Below are 22,425 nucleotides of genomic sequence, written 5' to 3'. Positions count from 1 at the left end.
ATGCATAGGGTATGATTTTGGGAGACAATACCCTGACTCGAACCCTACCCGGGTATTGCCAATACATGCTTTTCAATACCGTCATACCCGAACCCGATTCCATATCCAGAACCGGGTATTCGAAAAACCCGATTTGTACCCCTTTAGTTATCAATCTAATTTCCAAAGGCCTTTCAAATGAAAAAAAGGAACTAATTTCTAAAGCAGAAAAGAGAACATTAATATAGAAAACTATAAGTTGTTGTTATTATTATTATTATTATTATTATTCGTTTACTGTGCTAGTAAATTCCCATGAATAACGGTGTATTGTCACGGTGAACAAGCACACTAATTTTAAGGGGGGACTAATCCAAGAGAGGGGGGGGGGGGGGGGGGACATGGGCCACTAATCCAAGAGGCCATCGGCATGCGAATATTATATAACTTGGGTCATATTATGGTCAAACCAATAAAACACTACCGGGTATCTTTTAAGTCATATAACTTGATTTAAAATCCTAGTTATATGCGGGAAATTTTTTTTAAACCGTTCTTAGCATTTTTGTAGTAGTGTGCATATGATTAATTTGTTGTTCGTTTCCTCAAGTAGATTAAGGACCAAACACCATAATTATAAAACGTCACATACGTACAATAAATAAATCCTCTTTTATACATACCTTACATAGTAGTTTCAGCAAACATGGTTTATGTCATTATGATTAGATTACAATAGCCAAATAGTCTTGAGCAAACATACCACACACTTGATTGTTGGTTTTTTATTAGTTTCTTAATTTCTTAATAAATATATGATTAACATGATCATTATCCATAATCGCTTAAGCGTTGACGAGTCAACAGGTGAGCACCTTAAGAAGGAAAGCACCTCATGTGGCATGAATATATTGGCTGCAGACTTAGGTCAAGCTCATTAGTCCTCCTATCAGCTCCTTCACTACTACCACCACCACCTTGGTTGTTATAATCTCCCCTACATCACATATATAAAATAAACAAGTTAAACATAATTAAGGCAGTCCTGATTTTGCTATTAACTAGAAAAATAATTAATATCAAGGTTTTCTCATTATAAGAATCATTGATAGAACTAACACTGCATTAGAAGAGCATTTGTTTGTTACTCAAGAAGATGAGTACCCCATATTGATCGTGGGAGGTGGCGGCGGCATGAGGAAGGTTGTATCATGGTCGACATAGTTATGCATTTCCCACTGAGTGCTTTGTGGTGGCATTGTCTTGTCTTTCTCCTTCTCCTTGATCTATTCATTGAATGAGGGTTTAGTATCATTAAATTGCACTGTATGACAGATAAATTTGGGATAACTTAAAAATGGACCACAACTTACTTTCTTTGTCAAAGTAGTGTTCTGCTCCTGTATGGCCTTTCCCTGGTGGTTATATTCATTATGCATTAGAATAAGGATGAAGTAGTTAAAAACAATGTATTGAAAATGGATATTTGATATTTATATTATGCTTTCTTTTTCTCAATGTATCCTTGTATGTTTTCTTCAACTTTTGTGTTGAAGAATATATTTCAATCCACATATATAAATTTTTACTAGACATGATACATGAATGCTAATGTAAGGTAAATAAGCCAGAGCTTCAAAATTACAAATAAGCTAGTATATGGAGGTGTTTACTATAAAAACAGGTATTTGTTACGGAGAAAACGGTTGCAACTTTTGCTACGAATTAGCTACTAACATATTTTGCCATAGCTTATCTTTGGATATTGGTCGCAAATGAAATCCATAGCAAAACTGTGACAATAAGTATTTAAAAAACTTCAACAAATCCGTAGCAAACTTAAGAGTTTTGCCACGGTGTGAATATATCCGTAGCTACGCTTTATTCCGTTGCATATGAATTTCGTAGTAAACTCTGTTGTAAAATTGAGAAAACAAATATTTAAACAAATAATGAAATAAAATCGGTAGCAAAATCGAGAAATAACAATTTCGAAAATGTCGAAAGTAATTTAATAAAATATGTAACAAACTACATAGCAATATCAAGGAAATAAATATCTGAAAAATAAATAAATTAAATTGTTTAATAAAAATTTGTAGTAACGAAATAAAAGTTTTTGTTAAAAATACATTATTATAAATAAAATAATACATTTCGTAGCAGAATCCATAGTAAAACAACAAAATAAATAATCAAAAAATAGTTTATGTATGTGTGTATGTATACAATGTATTCACTACATGGGGAATTAAGAAATTGTTTTAGACTTAAGTTGAGTGGGGACAATGTTTCAGGGAGACGTTCAAAGAAATTCGATTCCGTATTTGAGATATTCGAAAATCCGAATTATTCAAAAATTCGGATATCTGAAATTTTGGATACATTGAATCTCAGATATCCGAATTTTCGGATTCTGATATTGATTTTGAAAATTTTTGGATGGTTAGGAGAACTATCCAACTTAGTTTTTTAAATATTCAATAATAAATATTATTTATAAATTTCGCATAATTTTTGGACATTTCAAATAATTTTTCGGAGATTTCGGATATTTTGGATAATTTTCGGCTAACTTTTTGGATTTTGGATATTTTGTATATATATACAACAAATTTTTAAAAGTAGCTCTTTGAATTTTTTTTATAATTATTAGTTTTTTTTTTACAGATTTTTGGATATCCGATTCACTAACCGATTGGATATCTGAACTTCGGATATCAGAAATTTCGGATTCAGGGATTCGGATAGTGAAATCCACTATTCGAAAGGTCCGGATATCCGAAGTTAGGATATTCAATAGAAAGTCCAGATATCCGACTTTGAACACCTCTAGTTTAAGTAATAACTAATGTGTTTTTCTTGCCTAGCATATACATTATTATTTGTATTTTGGTAGCCCTAACAGGATTAGCTACTCTTATTAAAGCAATAAGGAAAGAAAAAGAGGCACACCTTTTTCTGAAGCTCGGAGATTGATTCATGCAGGAGTTGGTTCTACAAGACAAAACATCGTCAAGTGAACCCATGATCTGAAAATATACATTAACAAAATAAATACTCTACAAGTGTGCGTACTTACCTTTCGTGTTCGAATGTTCTTGAGGCCAGTATCAAGCTGTTGCTCCAGATTTTGGATTTCTTTCAAGCTCAATGACTCAATATCTTCACCCATATAGTGCCTAAACAGTTACGTAAACAACCAACTCCAAACAATTAGTTTCCTATAAACTAAAATTGTTTTTAAAAAAAAGAAGGAAATTGATATTTTTTAACAAAATAAAAAAATACTGTTACCTGTGATTTCTTTGTAAAAGCTCAGCCCTAGATTTGAGTTTGTTGTACTCTAGAGTCCAGCTTCTCTGTGAATATATAAAGATTTAATATCATCAAGTAAAAGTAAAACAATTAGCTAAATTTAAAACTCATTTAAATGTAACTAGACAAAAACATCAGTCATGAGTGAAATTCAGGAATCAGGTACAAAAAACTGATTTTTTGTTGGGAGAATAACTGAATTTGAGCTAGGATAGTACTGGAGTAGCATCTGCCGCGTCTAGCTGCCTCTCAGTGTAAGAATATCGCTCATATCGCTCCAAGATGCTGTCCATGCTGTGACAAATCATAACCAGAATGTTAAATGTATTTACAAGTCTAATTTATGTTGGCCTAAACAATGGTATATGATCGATTGACATGAACACACTCAAAGACTTTTTTTAAGCAACCTGCGTCAACTCTTTTACTTTGTTAATATAACTCGACCACTCAGATTTTACAATATGATGATATTTAAACTAAACAGAAAACTGTGGCTTCTATAAAACATAATTATATAAATAATAAGCAAACTGAAAATTATAGACAATTTCAAACTTCAACTTGATATCTTGATGGACTTTTACTTCGGATCCGGATAAGAATTATGTCAACAATTTTTGAATCATTGTTCTAAGATTAAAGATCTACAATTTGTAAATAACATCTAATCCAAAGGTTTGAAGATGTGACAGTAGACTCTTAATTATTTCATGATTGGAGGACAACATTAGCAGTATGGTAAGTTACTGTAATCAAGAGTTTTTTTCTTTATTTTTTTGGTTGCGAAAATGGTTGATTTACTAGGTCACATTTGAATTTAACATATCCATAGATCATTGGACCCTGAGCAATTAGCTATTCCTATTGATCTTAGATTTATGAACAAAGGCAATTGCAATTCCTACATTTGAAGATCAGTGATACTATACCTCTAGTGGCATGTACCCTTTTAGTATGCCAGGAGTAGAGCAAGAAGAGATGTTCCCTCATACGTAGTACTAATTTGCTACTAAATTACCTTAATGGCTTAGTAGTTTAGATTCCTATTTATTGCTTTTTTTTTATGGAACAATTTATTTTAATATGGTTATTTGGATTACATCGAAACAGAAGGCAAGCGGGCAACAAGCTGCGCCGCTACCCCTTTTTGAATCGCAAAACCCAATCTTTTAAAAACTATATTTACTGATCTTGGAGTCATAACATTACTATGCATGACCCGCTGAACACGGGTAAGTAGCTCCACAGCTTCCGAGGAAACCAAAAGTGTCAAAAGCAAAAGGAATAAATACATGTTGGTTGTCAAGACACGCCTTTTCATGTTTTGCCACCTTACCTGAAGCAACTTTTAATGCGGCTTGACCGACCGCGAAACCACTACTCCCTAAGCCCACCAAAGGAGAAACACCTGTTAAATCCACACACACGTGTTTCCCTCCTATCCATCCAAACACCAAAATGTCAGCCGGTCGAAGAGATGATCTTCCCTCCGACAGCTCAGTCAAGAAATTCACAGGTGCTTCTTTCTTAACAGAAATTCCAGCTCGCCTGAATATATTAAAGAGCACATCCCTAACCAGATCGTGTCGGTACTTGAACCCCGGGAGCTTTTTACAGTGCGCCGCGTGCTCCCTATATGAGTCTAAACACGCTTTACGACAAACAGGACATATCTCATCAACCGAAAATAGAGGAATCATAAGGCGATACTTAAGGATACTACGATACTCCACTGGAGACATATGCTGGCCTAACCCATCTATAGGGATAGCAAGAAGAAAATCTTGAGCATGTGGTGCTTGTAGACACTCAAAAATGGCTTTTTGTCTGCTTGTCATGTTAAAGTGTGACTCCATGTCGTGAACAATTTTACTAAAAAGAGTGCTCGCCAATGCATGCTGGGCTTTAGAGGGGGCGGTCTCTTTGTTAGAGAAACTGCTAAAATCGAAGCTTGGAATTATATCACGAAGACAAGCCAGAGCACAAGAATAATCAGAATCCATCCCACATATACCACTGTCTCGCAAAATGTGATCCTGAAGCACCCACGATTGGGCTCTCGAGGCCACAAACGCATAAGAGGAAGCCTCTACTGCCGAATACAACCCCAAACCCCCATTCTTAATGGGTAAGGAAGCAAGTCGCCATTGGAGGTCTCCAAAGAAAGGACCTCCACAAACTACAATGTCCTCGATCGCCTCACGCAATCCCTTATCAAAAAACACCACTGCTTCCATCATGTGTACAGGTTGGCATGTTCTCAAACCGAAGAAAAGTTTAGCAATACCCATACATGATCGAAGCAAAAGTAACTCACTCTGCGGGTCACCAAGTTTTGGGAGAAGACGCATCAAATCAACAACATTAGTAGCTCTCTTCTTTGCCAAACCCTTAATAAACCCGGTGTCTTTACTAACAGCTCCCCCAAGAAGCTTCACCCCTAATAATGGTCTCCTGATGTCAGCAGGGAATAAACCGTCACGAGACTTCATACCATCACAAGAAGACCAAAATAGCTCAGTTTTCTTAATATTCAGTTCAAGACCCAAAGTTGGACCCGTCACCTTAATGATATCCAGCACTTTAGCCACCTCAATTGAATCTCCAATGACTGTCCCATCATCAAGATACCAGGCATGAAGAAGAAGCTTACAATTGTCTCGAATCTGATGCACAAGGAGGTGTAAAACCAGGGAAAAAAGGAGTCGTCCCAATAGGTCTCCTTGTTGAACCCCTGTGGTGGACCAAATATTATCATCCCCAAGATATAGTCTTGATGGCTGCCCATATAAAAATTCCACCCACAAGGAAATAGAAGGGCATCTGATCCTTACCTCATGAAGTAAAGCTGATTTATCCACCATATTAAATGCATTAGAAAAATCAACTGTAAGCATTGTAAGAGACCCATCAGTGTAGCGCTCACTCAATACCCTGTTGGCGCTATGTAATATGGCTTCCGCACCACCCGACACACCAACCCCAAACTGGAAATCATTAAGGTATTTGGTTATTTCTTTGCCAACCCCTTTCATAGCCACCTTAGAAACCAAACGCCTCCATATAGTACCCACTACAATAGGTCGAATCCCGTTGTCGGGTTTTAAAAGCGGTGTAAGAGGAGTAGACGCGACAAATTCTGCTAAAGTAGACAGACATCTCCCTCCTAACCATAAATTAACCACTGCAGTGATAGCACATATGAGGTCAGTGGCAATAGCCGACCCTTCTCCACAAAGAGCATCCAAAATATGTTGCGCTCTCAAACCGTCCCTCCCAAACGAAGTTCCTTTGGGAAACGATTTAATGCAACCAAGGACACTATCAACCTCCGCCACAAGAGGAGGCTCGGAATAAGTCATGTTCGGCATAGCCGGCGGCTTCTTGTACGGGTGTTTAGCTTCTAAAGCCTTTGTGGTATGAGAATTGTAAGGTGCAACACCAGATGAGCATAACACCTTTACTGCAGCAGTAAAGTGACCATCCGCAACTTTTCGAAGACACTATTTAATGTTATTGTTGACAAGATCCCCCTCCTTTTGAATATCCATGTCACCTTGGCCTAAGGACCTCAAACCAGAACCATTTAACAGATTTTTAATTAACATGGTAATACCGTTAACTTTCCCCCATGTGGCTAAAGAACTCATTATTGAATGATGTTGCATGGCTTTCTTATTCCCGGACCTTCTTTCGTGCCTATTTTTGGGTCTGAACACCTGTAAAGTGCAACGAGGAAGAAGTAACAGCCTAACCCACGCATCAACAGAATCTGGTTGAGCAACCACTTTATAGAGTGTTGTTTTCAAAGCTTGCGAAAAGGCCATCCGACAACTATGAGGGATACTCTTGACGGTAACGATAGGTGCCTTAAGTACACGATCAAGGAGGGAGACATCCATCACGAAGGACTCATGAACAGTTGTCTCGGGGCCCTTGATAAAAGGTTTCGAAATCCCAATAATGTATGTATCCAAGTCAATTGCATGATCATTAAACTTCACAATGCCATTAGGGTGATGACAAGCACGTTTCAAGCTCTGAAGGTTCATGCAATCCCCACACAACCATTGATCCAACACCTTCAATGTTTCATCCACTTTCAAAAACAAGCCATGGTCTGTAGAGATTGCCTCCCGCAACACACTTTTACGTTCTTCTTTAGTAAGGTGCACACTCTTGAGATGAGAGATCAAACGAAAAATCCCCTTATTTCCCGCTCCACCATTCGAACAACAATTAAACGCACAGAACGGACACGACCATGAGCTGTTCAAAGTAGAGGAATGAGTTGTCATAAAATATGACAAAACGATACTAAAACTTAAAAAGACATTTCATTGAACACTTTGCGCGCAGCTATAAAGAAAACCCCGTTTCACATGATTGGAGGAAGACGACACATAGATTACATATTTTTTGTGCATTTATATGTCATTTTAAGCTAAAGAAACATGTGACACAATCACCTCTAAAGCACTAGTCCTTTGTTTTCTTATTCTTTTTGCCAACAATTTTACAAATTAATGGAGACCATGAATAACAAACATAAAGCGAATTGGATAGAATGCACAGGTATATCAATGGAATTGGGATGCAAATAAATATTCCCATAACTCCAAGAAAAGTCATCACTAAGCTTTTTAATAATTCCTTTTGTATTTTACAGAAAAATAGTTCCGACCGGAAATTAAAATTAGGTTACCTTTTCTATTTTGTCATCGTGCAATTTAATTAAGTAAAACATAGTTCTTATAATTGATATCATGTTTTGATTGTTTGTGTTATATGTTTGATGATCTCTATGTTGATGCCAATAAAATCTGCATGATCCATGAAGAAATATGATCTAGATGGTGCAAAGTGCAATAAAAATGACGACTGTGGCTAATATGGTGTTATACAGTGCCCAAGTTTGAGCAAGAAAAGTTTTGGTAGCACTAGTCATTATTATCGGACTCTTGTTAACATGCCATTCCATTATATTGACTTTTCGCTTACAAAGTTGAAATCAGTGAATCTTGATGTGATGTTGATGTGGCATATCAAGATGATCACATCAAGATGTTGGTATTGATATCAAAATAATCAAAACCATGTTGGTAGTGAAACGATTGTGAGCTTGAGAGGTGTTTAATGCATCATTGCCAGCAAGAGAGGTGTTGCTAGTATTAGCCATTAGCTATCGACCTCTTGTCAATATGAAGAGGCTGATCCACTATATAGATTTCTCCCTTGACAAGGAGTTGGGCGTTTTCATGATAAATCCAAGGTTAACGTTGATATGACATATCAAGATATTGAGACTGATAACTAAAGAGAGGAAGTGAATAAACTAACCAACACACAAGTGTTGAAACTCACATTGGAATTGAAGAGCTCATGTTACATTCTTTTTAGATGAGAGAATGACGAGAGACCTACAACTCAAACGATTTTACCATACGTGAATTTGTGGGAATGTGGAAAGAGACTAAAGAAACTAGTCCATAGCTTATCAAGAAACTCTATACTAAAGTTGTATGTTTCGTTGAAGCTATTTCATTATTCGTTTATTTAAGTTAAGTATAATAGTTATTTTGACTATATTATTGATATTCTGATTACATTTTCTTTTTTCATTTAAGGTAATAGTAAATGCGTGGTAACTGAATTTAGTATTTTAAGAATCAATAATTTAAGGACTTTTTTTAATGTTTGTGACAAGTTTTGGTTGATGATGCTAAGCGTTTGTTTTAACAACTACTAGAAAACAGGGCTTCACGGACAGACAATTCCGTCAAAGTTCCGGCTGTGAAAGTTATAACTGACAAAAATATGCTGGTGATGCTCCAATGGTATATTAGTTGTAGCTGATACTCTTTCTAAAGAGAAAACTGACGGATTTTACCGTTGACCAACATTTGACATTTACTGATTGATTACCGACGTTTCCCAAAGTTTTTCTTTTAGGTGATCCATCGGTAACTACACACACACACATATATATATATATATATGTGGGAATGATCAAGTAGAAAACTCCTCTTTAGAGAGTACTTAAAAACTTCTAAAATTTATTTTCATTTTTTTTCCTTTCATCCTTCTTATATTTATTTTCTCTTTAATTGCTAGAAAAAAAAATAATAAAAAAATTCGTTATAGTGCACATATGCAATAGTGTTGTATTACATATGTGTAATAGTGTGCATTTTATATGTTTAATAGTGTTTAATTGCATATATTCAATAGTGTGTATTATATATGTGTAATAGTGTTGTATTATACGCAAAAAGTTTTAAAAATTAAATAAAAGTCAATGTAGTGCATATGTGCATTAGTGTTGTATTACATATACGTAATAGCGTGTATTCGATATGTGCAATAGTCTTATATTGTATATATATAATAGTGTATATCAAATATGTTAGTAGTTTTGCTTTCTATGTAATACAACACTCTTGTATATATGCAATACAAACTATTGCACATATGCACTACACCAACGAGTTTTTTTAACAATATTAACATATAAGAAGAATGAAAGAACAAAAAACTACAAAAGATTTTGAAAAAAAAAATGTTAACATTTTTTTTTAGTAGAGTTTTATATTGATCTCACCCCTATATATACATATATATATATGTGTGTGTGTGTGTGAAGATTTGAAATTTTGAGCAATAAAACCTACACATTACAAATTATTATTAGGGTTGTAAGCGAACCAAATGTTTAGCGAACAGATCATGAACCGTTAAGTGGGAAGTTCATTTATGTTCGTTCATTCGTTTAGTAAATTAACGAATATGAACAGAGCCCTCATTCGTTCAGTTTTGTTTTGTGTTTGTAAACGTTCAGTAATTGTTCATAAACGTTCGTTCGTGTTTGTTTGTATATTTTGTTCATGAAAGTTTTCTGTACATTTATTTACTTTATCTAAACATTTTATATTCTTTACTTTACTACCCCAAATAGGAAACCATATTTTCACGTAGCTTTTGCCTTGTTCCCATTTTATATTCGTTTGGTTCTATTATAGACCTTAATCTCTAGCCTCCGCCGATTTTATTTGTGTTAGTTTGTGTTCGTGAACCGTACGTGAACACATTCATTTTCTTAATGAACGAACACAAACATAAAATCTCGTTCGGTAAGTGTTAGTAAACCGCTCGTAAACACATTATTTTCTTAACAAATAAACATGAACAAAACCTTGTTCGTGTTTGTTCGGTTCTATTACACCCTAATTTTTATGTGTAAAGTCATCCCTGAGTCACTAATCTTGTTACTTTTTAATTGCTAAATTATGGATATCAATAGAGTTGGAAGAAATCTGTTCAAAATGAGGATAATCAGAATAAATTGTAGAGATCAAACAAAATTATCAGGACATGAAGAAATAAACACCACAAAAAATATGAATGTAAGGCAAAAAAATGTGACTTACGATATTAAAAAGGCGAGACCCATTAAATATACTATGGTTAATCAAATAGGTAATGTCGGCGAGGAATCCGGATCCGAGACGAGAGCTTCGATACAGGCGTTTAACTTCAATGAGGAGAAAACTTCTAGAATGTTAGGTTATTGTATTTTGCTATAAATAGGACTTATTGTTTCTATTTCAGTGTGTGTTTCTTAGTGTAAATCACCCACCCAAAGGTGCTTACCTTGGGTGAAGTTGGTGTTTATTCAATATTTTAATCTCTCTTATTCCGATTACAGAATCATTTAACCTTTATATTATTTTTATCTTTTTCTTCGATCGTATGATTACCCACATCCGTCTCGATCAATTATCGAAAACAAATTCATTTGTTTGATAGATTCGTGTTTTAGGAGACCTACAATGGATTATGTGATTGAACATGGCCATTGAAACTTCACTTGAATTAATTCAACATGATACAAATAAGTCAGACATAAAACACTGTTGAAGGAATATAAAATAAGAAAAGCCAGTGGACTTGCAATGATGATCAGCATGATTGTATGTTCCATAGTTGAGGAACACTGACACAGGAGTAAGGAATCAAAAAACTACTGTGTCTGCATGAAATATCCTTAACAACATCAACAATTAAGGTAGATGAGAATCATAGTGGTCCCAGGATTTAAACCACAGGTATATATTAGGAATATATTTACCTTTACAAATATTGGGTATGTGTTTGGTTTAAAAAGTCGCGCCTAAGGCGTGAGGCGCTTAAGGCGTTTTGGAAAACGTCTTATTTAACGTAAGGCGAGAAAAAACACGAGGCGGCTTGAAGCGGCGTATTAGCGGTGAGGCGCGAAGCGTTTGAGGCGGTGCTTCATGTGATGCAGTCTAAATTAGATTGAAAATGTAACCAATTGTTTTCATCTGCTTGAAATATTACCATTGGGACCTACCGTAAAGCATTACCCAGCCGTATTATATATATATATATATATATATATCAATTTTTAATTCAAACCACTCTTTAATTTTTATATTCAAAGTTTATCTTCTCTAAATGTCTAAATGTCAACCTTCCAGACGGTTCAAGTTTATTTTCTCCTCGGTTATTACTCTCATATTTTTAATCGGTTCAAACTCTCCCAATTATTACACATCTATTTATTACATTTGTTTATGACTCAAGAGGTATTTTTCTTCATTATTACTTTTACTATATATTTACACATTATTTTATTATTAAATGCTTGTGTAATACATTTTTTATTTGGGGAAAGTGAATATGACGCTATTGCACATATAAATTATATGTGAAACCCGTCAAAACTATGTAGTTTTGATTAAATAACACTTTACCTAATTTAATCCTTTTTCATGCTCAAAATTACCTCCATTACTTTTGGATACTTCCATTTTTTCAAGGGATCCCACTACCTAATTTTACTGTCTGCGTGTCTTTTAGATTAAAAAACCATGTATCAGTAAAGATTTACATAACAAGGAAGACAGCTCTCTCTTTTTTCAATTTATCATGTAAACGAACCCATGATAATTATGTTTTGACTTCTTTTTCACTCATATTTTTGGTAGTTCAATTGGTTACGTAAAACAAAACCCTGGATTCACTAAAACTGATGGGTTTTGTACTTACACATGATTAATTTTTGTGGCTTGAATCAAAATCATAAAAGTAAATGTTTACACATATTATAACTTGGTGTTTTCAGTTTTTATATTTTCTTAGCATAGAAGTTTGTTAATTATGTCATTAACATTGGAGATGAAGCTATGATATGGAAGATGAATTGATGGAAATGGGTGGTATTTTTTAAAAAGAATGTCGGTTTAAAAAAAAGGGGATTTTTACATATTTCTCCTTCCTAAACCTTTGAAATTACATATTTTTCCAAAATACAAGTGTTTAATGCAAAATGTACAATGCACTTTAAGCATGGTTTGGGAAAATACGTAATTTCAAAGTTTATGAAGGAGAAATATGTAAATGCCTCAAAAAAATTAAAAAGGTGAAATGGTGTTTCCAAAAAGATGGATTTTCGGAATAAACAAATGAAAAATTAGATTTTAATGGAGTTGGTTTCTAAAAATGTAAAAGGTTAAATTGGTTTTTAATCAAAACTACATAGTTTTGATGGGTTTCACATCTAAGTTATATGTGCAATAGCCCCATATTCACTTTCCCCCTTTTATTTTTAATCGGCTCGTTTTCTAAGAATGTAAGTGTTTTGAAACTTTTAAATATGCTTTTATAATGTTTAAATTACGCATTAAGTATTCATGTTTAGTTTTGCAAATATGTTTTATTTTTATGATTGATTAACAAGTAGAATATACCATGTATAATTAACTTTTAGTATTTTTTAAATTGAGTGCCTCACATACGTGAAGCTCTCGCTTCGCGCTAAAGCTTTTTGGATCAAAACGCCTCGTCTCGCCTAACGCTTTTTTAAACCAAAACTATGATTTTGTTGTTTTAAATCAATGGTCAAATTATTATTCTTCAAAGGGGAAAAAAATGAGAAGGATTGTAAAAATAAAAACCCTAAAAAATAATTATAAAAAAATCATAACTCAAATTTTAATACAAAACATAAGATATAAAAACACAAAAATGTTTCCACCGTCTTTCTAGTTTAAAATAATAATAATAATTTTGAGTGAAAAAGATCATTGTGTCTTTTTGTTTATCATTGTGTTTTTTGTTTATTTTCATGATTGATTGTGTCTTTTTTTTCTTAATATTGTATCTTTTTTTTCTTAATATTGTGTTATATTACTCAATATTGTGTCATATTTTGTTCGCCATTATATTATATTTTGCGATCTATTGTGTCTTTTTTTGGTTTATCATTGTGTTGTTTCTTCATTTTCAGCATTGTGCCTTTTCATGGTTTTTTTTTATTGGAACTGGAATGACGGGGGAAACGTTTGAGATTTTTAATTTTTTTGTTTTTTATTTATATATTGAGTTATTATTATTATTATTATTATTATTATTATTATTATTATTTAGGGGTTTTTTGGTATGGCCAAAAATTCTTCTCACACTTCTCATTTTTATCTTCCTTTGCATTTTAACTTTACACTTAAATTAAAACATAAAACATTAGGGTATAAATACAGAAAACAAGCTCGAAAGTAAGATGCCCCTGAAAGAAAAATAATAGCAATTTCATTATGAAAGGGTGGACAACGATAAAGGGCGTCCTTCAGGTTAATTTTTTGGGTTTTGGATTTTTCAGGTTAAGTTATTCGCATTTTTTGACAGGAAAAAGTGACATGATAACTTACTCATATGCATTCGGGTTGGTTGGGTTTAGGTTAGTTCAGGCCGGGACAATGTAAATTGAAAAGAAAAATATTATTCACAAAATATCATCATGCTACTAAATTAATATCATAAAATTCAAACATAGTATGATAATATAACATTAGTTCAAAAGTCCCAAAACTAACTATAAAACATAAATATTTCGAGTACCAAAGACTCCGAACCAAAATACATCTACAAATTACAAAAGACAATAAATGTTGGGGTTGTTTTCGGATATCGTGCTTAATTTGGATTGTTCAGGTCGGGTATTTTGTTAAGAAAAAAAAAACCAATAACCAACCCATTTAAGGTTCGGGTTTGGTTTTTCGGGTATTTTCTAATCGGATGGATTTGGGTTGGATACGGTATTCGGATACGGTTAAAAAGCACACCCTTAGATGACGAAGAAAAATTGAGAAGATGCCGGTGAAGAAATAAGTTTTTTAAAAATGCCAATAGAAATGAAGAAGAAAAGAGTTACTTTAGAAAGAAATCTGGATATTGATAGGAAGATACATCTTAATGGTTCATGCATGTTTAGTAAATGTAGCGATCGATAATGTATTCGGCGGCTACCTAAGTATTTATTTTCTATCATTAGGCCACTCATATATTAAACTAGGTTACTCAATGTTCAATCATGTTTCATTTAGAGCTTTTGCACATGATCTAACAATTGTTGTTTTCTATTTTCTTTTTTTTTTTCCTCACCAACACCATTGTTTCTCACCCAAAACCAGTGTAAACATGCACATATATAATTGGTGATTCATAGATTAGTTTCATTATATGTGTAGCCAAAATGTAGTAATTTGCTTAGTTTAGGTGCATGGACTCGGCATATATTGTCACCTAAATTTTGGGCTGGAGTGGATTTTTTTTAACAATTGTATGAACTATTCTTTGATTGTTTTTAATATTAACCATTTGAAAATTGCATTTGCACTCATGCTAAGGATAAGAATTGAAAGACATAAATCTGATGCAATAAAATTCTTTTAGGTCCCATTCTTTTAACTTGAGAAATATTTCAAGATGAGACTCTTGATTTTCAAAAAACCCCTTGGGCTTAAAGTGAAAAGGCGACCAAGACGGTGGGTATAACGCTTCACGTGTATAATATTTCATGGGGAGAAATTAAGCTTCGGATCGGCTACCATATCTCTCAATCAACCCATGAGAGAGATGGGATGAGGAGAAGGCTAAAGGGATTCACTTGATGGAGAAGGTTGTGGGACACAATGAAGTTGGGATGGAGAAATGGACCCAGCTGCATGCTTTTAAAAATAAAACCCTAAAAGTGACTACTTTGTGGAAATCATATGTTCATGATGTAGACAATACTTGTATCTAAGAGGTACTTAATATGTCATACATAGAACTTTTTTTGTTTTTTGTATTTATTTATCTTATTATCTTATTCTTTATTGTTTAGAATTTAACCAGTTAAAATATTATCTATACATAATTTATTAGTATTTTCAGCACCTAACTCTCCCCATACGTGAAGCCTTTTGGCTTTCATCCCGGCTTTTTAGACCAAAACGCTTTAGAAAGCCTAACACTTTTTTAAAACAAGATGACGCTAGAAGAGTTCAGAGGGATATATGAATACCATGGTAGACACAAATGCTAGGATGTTATTTCGCAGAGAGGGTCATCTATGGAGGAGAGGATATCCGGAAGCATTGGATGTTATCTACTTAGACCAGTTCCTTTTAACATTTACAACCAAGAAAATTTAAACAAAATAAAGTGATCACAAGTATCAAGAAAGGCGCACACACTAAAAGTCTAGTGAGGAAAACAGACTGTACTTGAAATTGGAGTTTGAGAATAACCACTTAGAAAGGAACTTGCAAATGCGTAAAAAAAGGTCCATAAAAACATACGATCACTCCTAATGAGAGACTTATGCTAAATCAAGAAATTTATTCCATATCATTTAGTTTTTGAAATTATCTTGTATTGGCGTTGCCTCATCTTGGGTATCAAAAAGGAATAGTACTGTAAGCCTGATCCCCTTTCTCTTCCTAGTTTTTTTTTTTTTTAAATATTAGGCGTAATATGTAACGCTAACAATGATCAACTCTTTTATACTAAAGTTTCATTAGTCATTAATCTTTTTTAAAATAATAATCTCTAACAAATATTTTGTGTACAAACACGTCCCAGGTTGCTAAATATTGACTCCTGCAGTACGTCTAAAATATGCACTAAAGAATATACGTAGATTCCATGTACATAGATTCTCTTTACAAGTCACAACACCTTCAAATCATAGTCTTAAAATATTGTCTAGTAAAAAAATGACGTGAATTTCCAACTCAGGTTTTAATACAAAAAACGTGAATATGGAGTAATGGATTGAAGATGAAAAGATAGATCATCAGGATTTATTTCACGAGATATCTTCGATATAGATGTTATATGGAGCTAAAGGGTTTTATTTAGGGTCAAAAGGGTTTTATTTGCAAAAGAAAATAATAAACTAAAAGTAGAAATCATCTGATTACTTGCTATATAAACAATATTAACACATCAAAAATTTAAGGATATTTAAAAAATACACAGATACAAACATATATATGTACGTATGTTTAAGTATTTGGTTTACATCTTTTAACACTGATATTTTTTCCCTTTTAGTTGAAACAAATCAAATCTGCTTTTTATCATAAAGATGACTCTAAACATGTAAATACAACTATTCGTACGAGGTAATTCGTACAGATTCTTTCTAAATTTTTCATGAAGATGGTAAAAATATACCAACTCATAAAGTAGAATTTTCATCAAACCAATTATTAAATCAGGAAACTAAATCAGAAAAAAAAGAGAGAGAGATTAAACTAACAAAAAACTTTTGTTTGTGATTATTAATCTCAGAAAGAGATCAGGTCCTTAAATCTTTAATCGTGATATTTATTTAAAAGTACGTACAAGTAAAGTAAAAATTTAATGAAAAGTTGAAAACCAAGTGAAAAACTGAAGGTTGTATATATTGTCCACTGTTGGATCAGTTTATCCATCAGATCACTGTTGAATCAAAACTAAATTGATAGAAGATGATACATAAAATACAACAGTACATTGAAAACATAATAATTTCCTCAGATCTGAGCTGATTGGACATCTTGTTTATTTATGATCAAGAAAAAGTATAATATTCAATTATTGTTTAATTGTTTGTTTTTCTTTTAGGTTTAGTTGTATTTGTTTTTGGAAAGAAAAGGGTATATTGTTGGAATATTGTTGCAGATTTAGAACCCTAATTGAAACAAGAATATACAAAAAAAGTAGATTTATTAAAGAGGAAAAGAAAGTGTACCAAGAGTCAGTTGAAAACTCAAAGAGCTTTCCTTTGTTGGAGAAGACAATTAAAGCAACTTCAGCATCACAAAGAACTGAGATCTCATGGGCTTTCTTCAATAAGCCACCTCTCCTCTTTGAGAAAGTAACTTGCCTGTTGATCTTGTTCTCTATCCTCCTTAGTTGTACCTTACCTCTCCCCATCTCTATGTTCAGAAAACCAAACAAACCAAATCCAGAGACTAAAGATACTCTTGGCTACAAAAGGAAAGCTGTTAATTTGTTGTTGTTGTTGGGTGGGTAGTTGCTTTTTGTGTTACACTGAACCCTTACTTTTTTCACTAATGAACTTGAAACACCCTTGGGTTCTATGTTTCAGCAAAAGGGGGAAGAAGTTATTAACCAAATGAAATATTTTACACCTGAACAACTTATATGCCAAGGGAGTTATGTCTCAGCATTGTTGGCAGGTATCAACAAATTACACCAAGAATTTAAATTTTTGCTTGCTCCTTACAATAATAATTGTACTCTAAGGGGCAGGTCTAGAAAAAGATGTACTCACCTTTTCAAAAGGGTTATATGGCAATGGTAACTTGGTTCGAAAATGTACTAACTTAAAACGAGTATAACTTTGGTAAAGTTTAAAGTTAACGGGCCGATTAGATATAGAAAAAACCTCTTAATGAGCCGGGCGTTTGAAAAAAGATCTCTTGACCGGTGAGGGTTTCTTTGTGTTGATGTTTAGCAAAATCGATAACAGAATCTTGTTGTCGACATCTTGAAGGACCTGTGTAGTGATTTAATTAGATTTTTTTTATAGTTTCATAGGTTTTAAAGATTTTAGGGTTTTCCGGACTATTCATATACAAATATAGGGTAGTTTATGTGATGGTTGGACAAGGAAATTGTATAGATGTGTTAATCATGGGATTGCGACCCAAGATCTAAGGGGAATTGAGTTTTGAACAAATTTATGTTTTCAACTCGCATTCGGATGCAAATCGCAGTCACATAACATTTCAGAATCGCATCTCATGCAAATCGCAATCGCATAACAGTTCAGAATTGCATCTCATGCAAATCGCAATCTGTAGGTCTCTAAACCGGATCTAACAATAAGTTCTTGAATCAGTCTTAATTGTTGGTTAGTGAAAATCACCACCAACTAACTAAGATCTCGGATCTTGTAGTATTTGATTATTTACCTAAATGGTAAGTATTGAGAGTTGGTGAAGTGATAAGGTATATATAGACTATAGAGAGAGAGAGAGGTGGTTTTTTCAAAGTTATTTTATGCATGAGCAAGCTTTACCTTTTATAGGTGAACATGTCATGCATTCTTTATATTATATATGGCCCAATGGGCTTTGTTTTACAATGGCATAAGGCCCAAAGATATATAATGAGATAAACCAAAGCACAAAATACAAATGACAATTAACTAACAAATATAAAACACTTATAACATAAAAGTGGACTCTACAATCTCCCTCTAGTCTTTACTATTTGTAGCAGCTTTCGTCTCTAATCAGTCTCGTACTCAAAAGCAGAGTCATAGTCGATTAGCTGATTCTCAACAACGTAGCGAACGAAGTTGTTGAACTTCTCAACTATCTGATAGTGTTTTCTTTTCCCAGATCTTCGAGTATATGTAGGGGAGACTTGTACAACTTCATCAGGTCAGCTTCTCCGAAATGCATCAACTCATGTTCATCAAACACACGAAGAGGATGCATAGTCTTGTAGTGTATTACTACTTCAGCTGTTTGATTATCAAATTCCCATGAAATGAAGTCATGAAGTATTTCAGGCGAAAATGGTTCTCCATCATACATTTCGCGCCCGTCTTTAGGCATCTTGTACCTCCAAGCTAGCCTTTCTTCCCTTCCTAGTGACAGGATCAATCTCTGTCGGATTCTTGTAGGTCCTCCCTATATTGAGCTTGAAGTCGGGGTAGCCATCCTTAGATCGTCTGTTCAGATGCCGCTTGAACCAACTTCCAATCCTTTCTCACCAACACTCACCAGCTACTCTTCTAAAGAAGTTCATATAAATATGTGACAGTGTATGCATTTCAGTGCAATGCATGTAGGTGAGGTCTCCATTTGCACACCCCAATCCTTTCTCACCAACACTCACCAGCTACTCTTCTAAAGAAGTTCATATAAATATGTGACAGCGTACGCATTTCAGTGCAATACATGTCGGTGAGGTCTCCATTTGCACACCTGATGACCCAAGATTCGCTGCAGCATGCCATTTGCAGTATGGGATGAGAGAGCCATAATGATAAGGATAATTCTTGCATCTAACACTGGCACGCCTGCTAACACAATACCACTTTTTTCTTTCTTGGCTTTTACACTTGAGCATCATCAGCAATAGGTAGTAGCAGAAAAGACTTGATCATCAGCAGTAGCTGGAGCAGGATCTTTGATTTCCGGTTCTGGAGTATCCGGATTTGGTGAATAATTGAGGTAATCATCCTCATATTCAAAATCAAGATTTGTTTCCTTACTTTCAAAAACATTTGGACAAAAAATAGATGCAAACTCATCATCTAGTTGAGCATCTTAGTCCCTTATTTCCTTAGCTGCATTACTGGTAGAAGGATGATCATGTACTTCATCATCATGTGGAGCAGACTGATCTTCTGCTCCACCACCACCATCACCACCACCAATACCATCACCGCTATCACCACCGTCATCACCATTATCATTCTTATCATCAGAGTCGTCATCGTCATCTGATTCATCTTCATTATCTCCAATCTCACCTTCTTCTCTCTTTTCTTCATCATCATCAATGTCTTCAGCATCATCACCATCTTCATCATCATCACCAGCCATCACACCAACAGAAGAACCACCAACCACAGTACCAACAATAGCAGTATCACCACCAATTACACCAACTCCTAGACCACCAACACCACTAGCACCACCTTCACCACCACCAGCGATAGGACCAGCCACAACAGACTGTCATTTTTCTTCTTCTTACCCTCATCCTCATTATCAGAATCCTCCCCGCAACCAAGCACCTTCTGGACTCACCTCTTTAGATAGGCAGTCTCTTGATAGGGCATGGAAATAAGCTCAAAAGCAACATGGTACTTGCCCACCAAGTCTTCATTTATCTTGACTTGAGCCTCATTCAATTAGTTTTGCTCCCTATTTTCAGCCTTTAACTTCTCGATCTCATACTTTAGATGGGCAATCGTAGTCCTCAGATTTTTTTCAACGTTGGTTGAGGACTGTAGATCATTCTCTAAAAATGCCACTATTGACTCCAGTCTTTCAATTTCAGCATATCGTTCGGAGAGGGACAATGATTTTTCGTTAAGCAATATCTGTTGACTTTCCACCCGCGACTGGAGAGTTGCTATTTGTACCTCCAGCCTAGCAGCCTCGGCTTCACTAGCAGCCTTCTCTTTCTCCAACCTTTATATTCTTTCCTATCCAATGCCCTTTCTTTCTTTCTCAAAATCCTCCATCTTATCTTTTTGTTTCTTACTGAAGTCCATCATCACCTTTTTCCGCTCCGCCCTTTTCTTGTTTGATTCTTCCAATGCCACAATCCTCTCGTGGACAGGATTTGTGAACACTGTTCTGTACTTTCCACTGGAGAAAAAGGTTGGGGTTAGGACATATGGTCGGGTGGTTGAAGGTTGGGTGCTTGAATGGATAGGTTGGGTGGTTGATTGGATAGGCATTGTTATAGTTTGGGTTGGATTGGAAGTGATTAGGGTTAGGCAAGGTTTGGGTTTGGGTAGTTGTTTGGGTTCTAGGTTAGGAAGAGGTAGGTATAGGTATCTTGAGTGGTAGAGAGATGGACGAGGAAGTAAATGTGGAGGTCCAGATGGATGTGCTTCTTAATGGTGAAGGGAAAACGAAAGGTGACTTAAGTGGGGAGGAGCTAGGTGATATGTGTGGTAGGGTGGTGGGTTGATAGGGTAAGAATGTGCTGTGGAAGGATGGTGTCTCTATGGGTTGGTCAAGAGAGGTAGATGTATATATGGGTGAGGTTTGGTGTTGTGGTGAAGATGGTGGGCTAGGATTTGGAGAGTCGTGTAGTTTAAGCTTGGAAGGTTTGGATTTTAGTTTGGTTCGAGGGACTTTGGGTTGTCTGAATTTTGATGTGCTAAAAGTAGTTATATAAAAGCACGTTAATCTAGACACTAAGTAATAAATTCTAGACTCTTAAACTTAACTAAACTACTAACCGGCAAGTGAACCGATCGACTCTAGTACAGCTAACTTAGTCCGGATATCAAAGCCACTAGACTCTTTAAATTACGTTTACTAGCTAATTACACTCAACTACAGACACGACTTATTTATTTATTATTTGTTTTAGGGGGGGGGGGGTTACTAATTAACTAATTTTAAACTAATTTAAACTAATTAAGGAAACTAAAGACGACTAAACTTAAAACTTGGACTTAATTCAGATGATGATGAAATAACTACCTAAGCTAGAATCCCCTAAATTTCAGTTGTTAATTAATCGGGAAAATATTTAGTTATGGACTGGGATCGTAAAATAGAAACCTAAGAGAAAACCCGAACATGACCCCTGACCCTTCTCAAGAGACACCTAAATAAGTTTTAACGCACACCAGTATTAAAAATCAAGTTTCCTTACGGTCACCTAATTATTTATGACTTAGTTCCTTTATACGAAATCCTACCTTACAGCGTGGAAATCAAAGGCAGTTTAATATATTTAATTGATTCAATAGACAATAATTAAATAATCAAACCTAGATGGACTCCTTACGAAGAACTAAATCTAGCAAGATCAAATAATAAAGATCTATCAATAACTTAGCATTTTACAGATTTAGGTCAGCAGTACACTTAGGTTTATTTATTTAATAATTATTATTCCTATGATCTAATCGCGAATCAATCATAAAATAGTCAAAAACACAAAGTAGATGACCTAATAGCAACCTATCATAATGACAAAAATAATCAAGGCAACTATGGAATAATAACAATTAATCAAACAATTCTAAATATCCATATGCATCAATTTAATATAATTAAACCT

At 34.4% G+C, this 22,425-nt stretch overlaps 1 protein-coding gene across 1 annotated transcript; it reads right to left on the bottom strand.

Moving 5' to 3' along the window:
- Positions 1 to 679: 679 nt before the first annotated feature.
- LOC143573858 (agamous-like MADS-box protein AP1) lies at positions 680 to 17,931 on the bottom strand. The gene is made up of 8 exons (XM_077058637.1): positions 17,381 to 17,931; positions 3,516 to 3,591; positions 3,277 to 3,341; positions 3,062 to 3,161; positions 2,935 to 2,976; positions 1,353 to 1,394; positions 1,144 to 1,265; positions 680 to 976 (listed from the first exon to the last, which is right to left on the bottom strand). Exons 1-8 carry the CDS (start codon positions 17,563 to 17,565, stop codon positions 856 to 858), a joined length of 753 nt encoding a protein of 250 aa, XP_076914752.1. The 5' UTR covers positions 17,566 to 17,931; the 3' UTR covers positions 680 to 855.
- Positions 17,932 to 22,425: the final 4,494 nt, after the last annotated feature.

Source organism: Bidens hawaiensis, unplaced genomic scaffold, assembly GCF_021521415.1.
Source record: "Bidens hawaiensis isolate Kalapana, Puna unplaced genomic scaffold, B.hawaiensis_p1.1 tig00001382_1, whole genome shotgun sequence".
In the NCBI taxonomy this organism is placed as follows: Eukaryota; Viridiplantae; Streptophyta; class Magnoliopsida; order Asterales; family Asteraceae; genus Bidens; species Bidens hawaiensis.
This window is presented reverse-complemented; position numbering and strand designations above follow the sequence as displayed.

Excerpts from the sequence above, each read along its gene's own strand:
- LOC143573858 (XM_077058637.1), bottom strand. The coding sequence starts at position 17,565 with ATGGGGAGAGGTAAGGTACAACTAAGGAGGATAGAGAACAAGATCAAC. Across the intron at positions 1,395-2,934 it reads TCTCCGAGCTTCAGAAAAAG|GGAAAGGCCATACAGGAGCA; the intron begins GTGTGCCTCTTT and ends TATAACCACCAG. Across the intron at positions 977-1,143 it reads CCTCCCACGATCAATATGGG|GGGAGATTATAACAACCAAG; the intron begins GTACTCATCTTC and ends TATGTGATGTAG.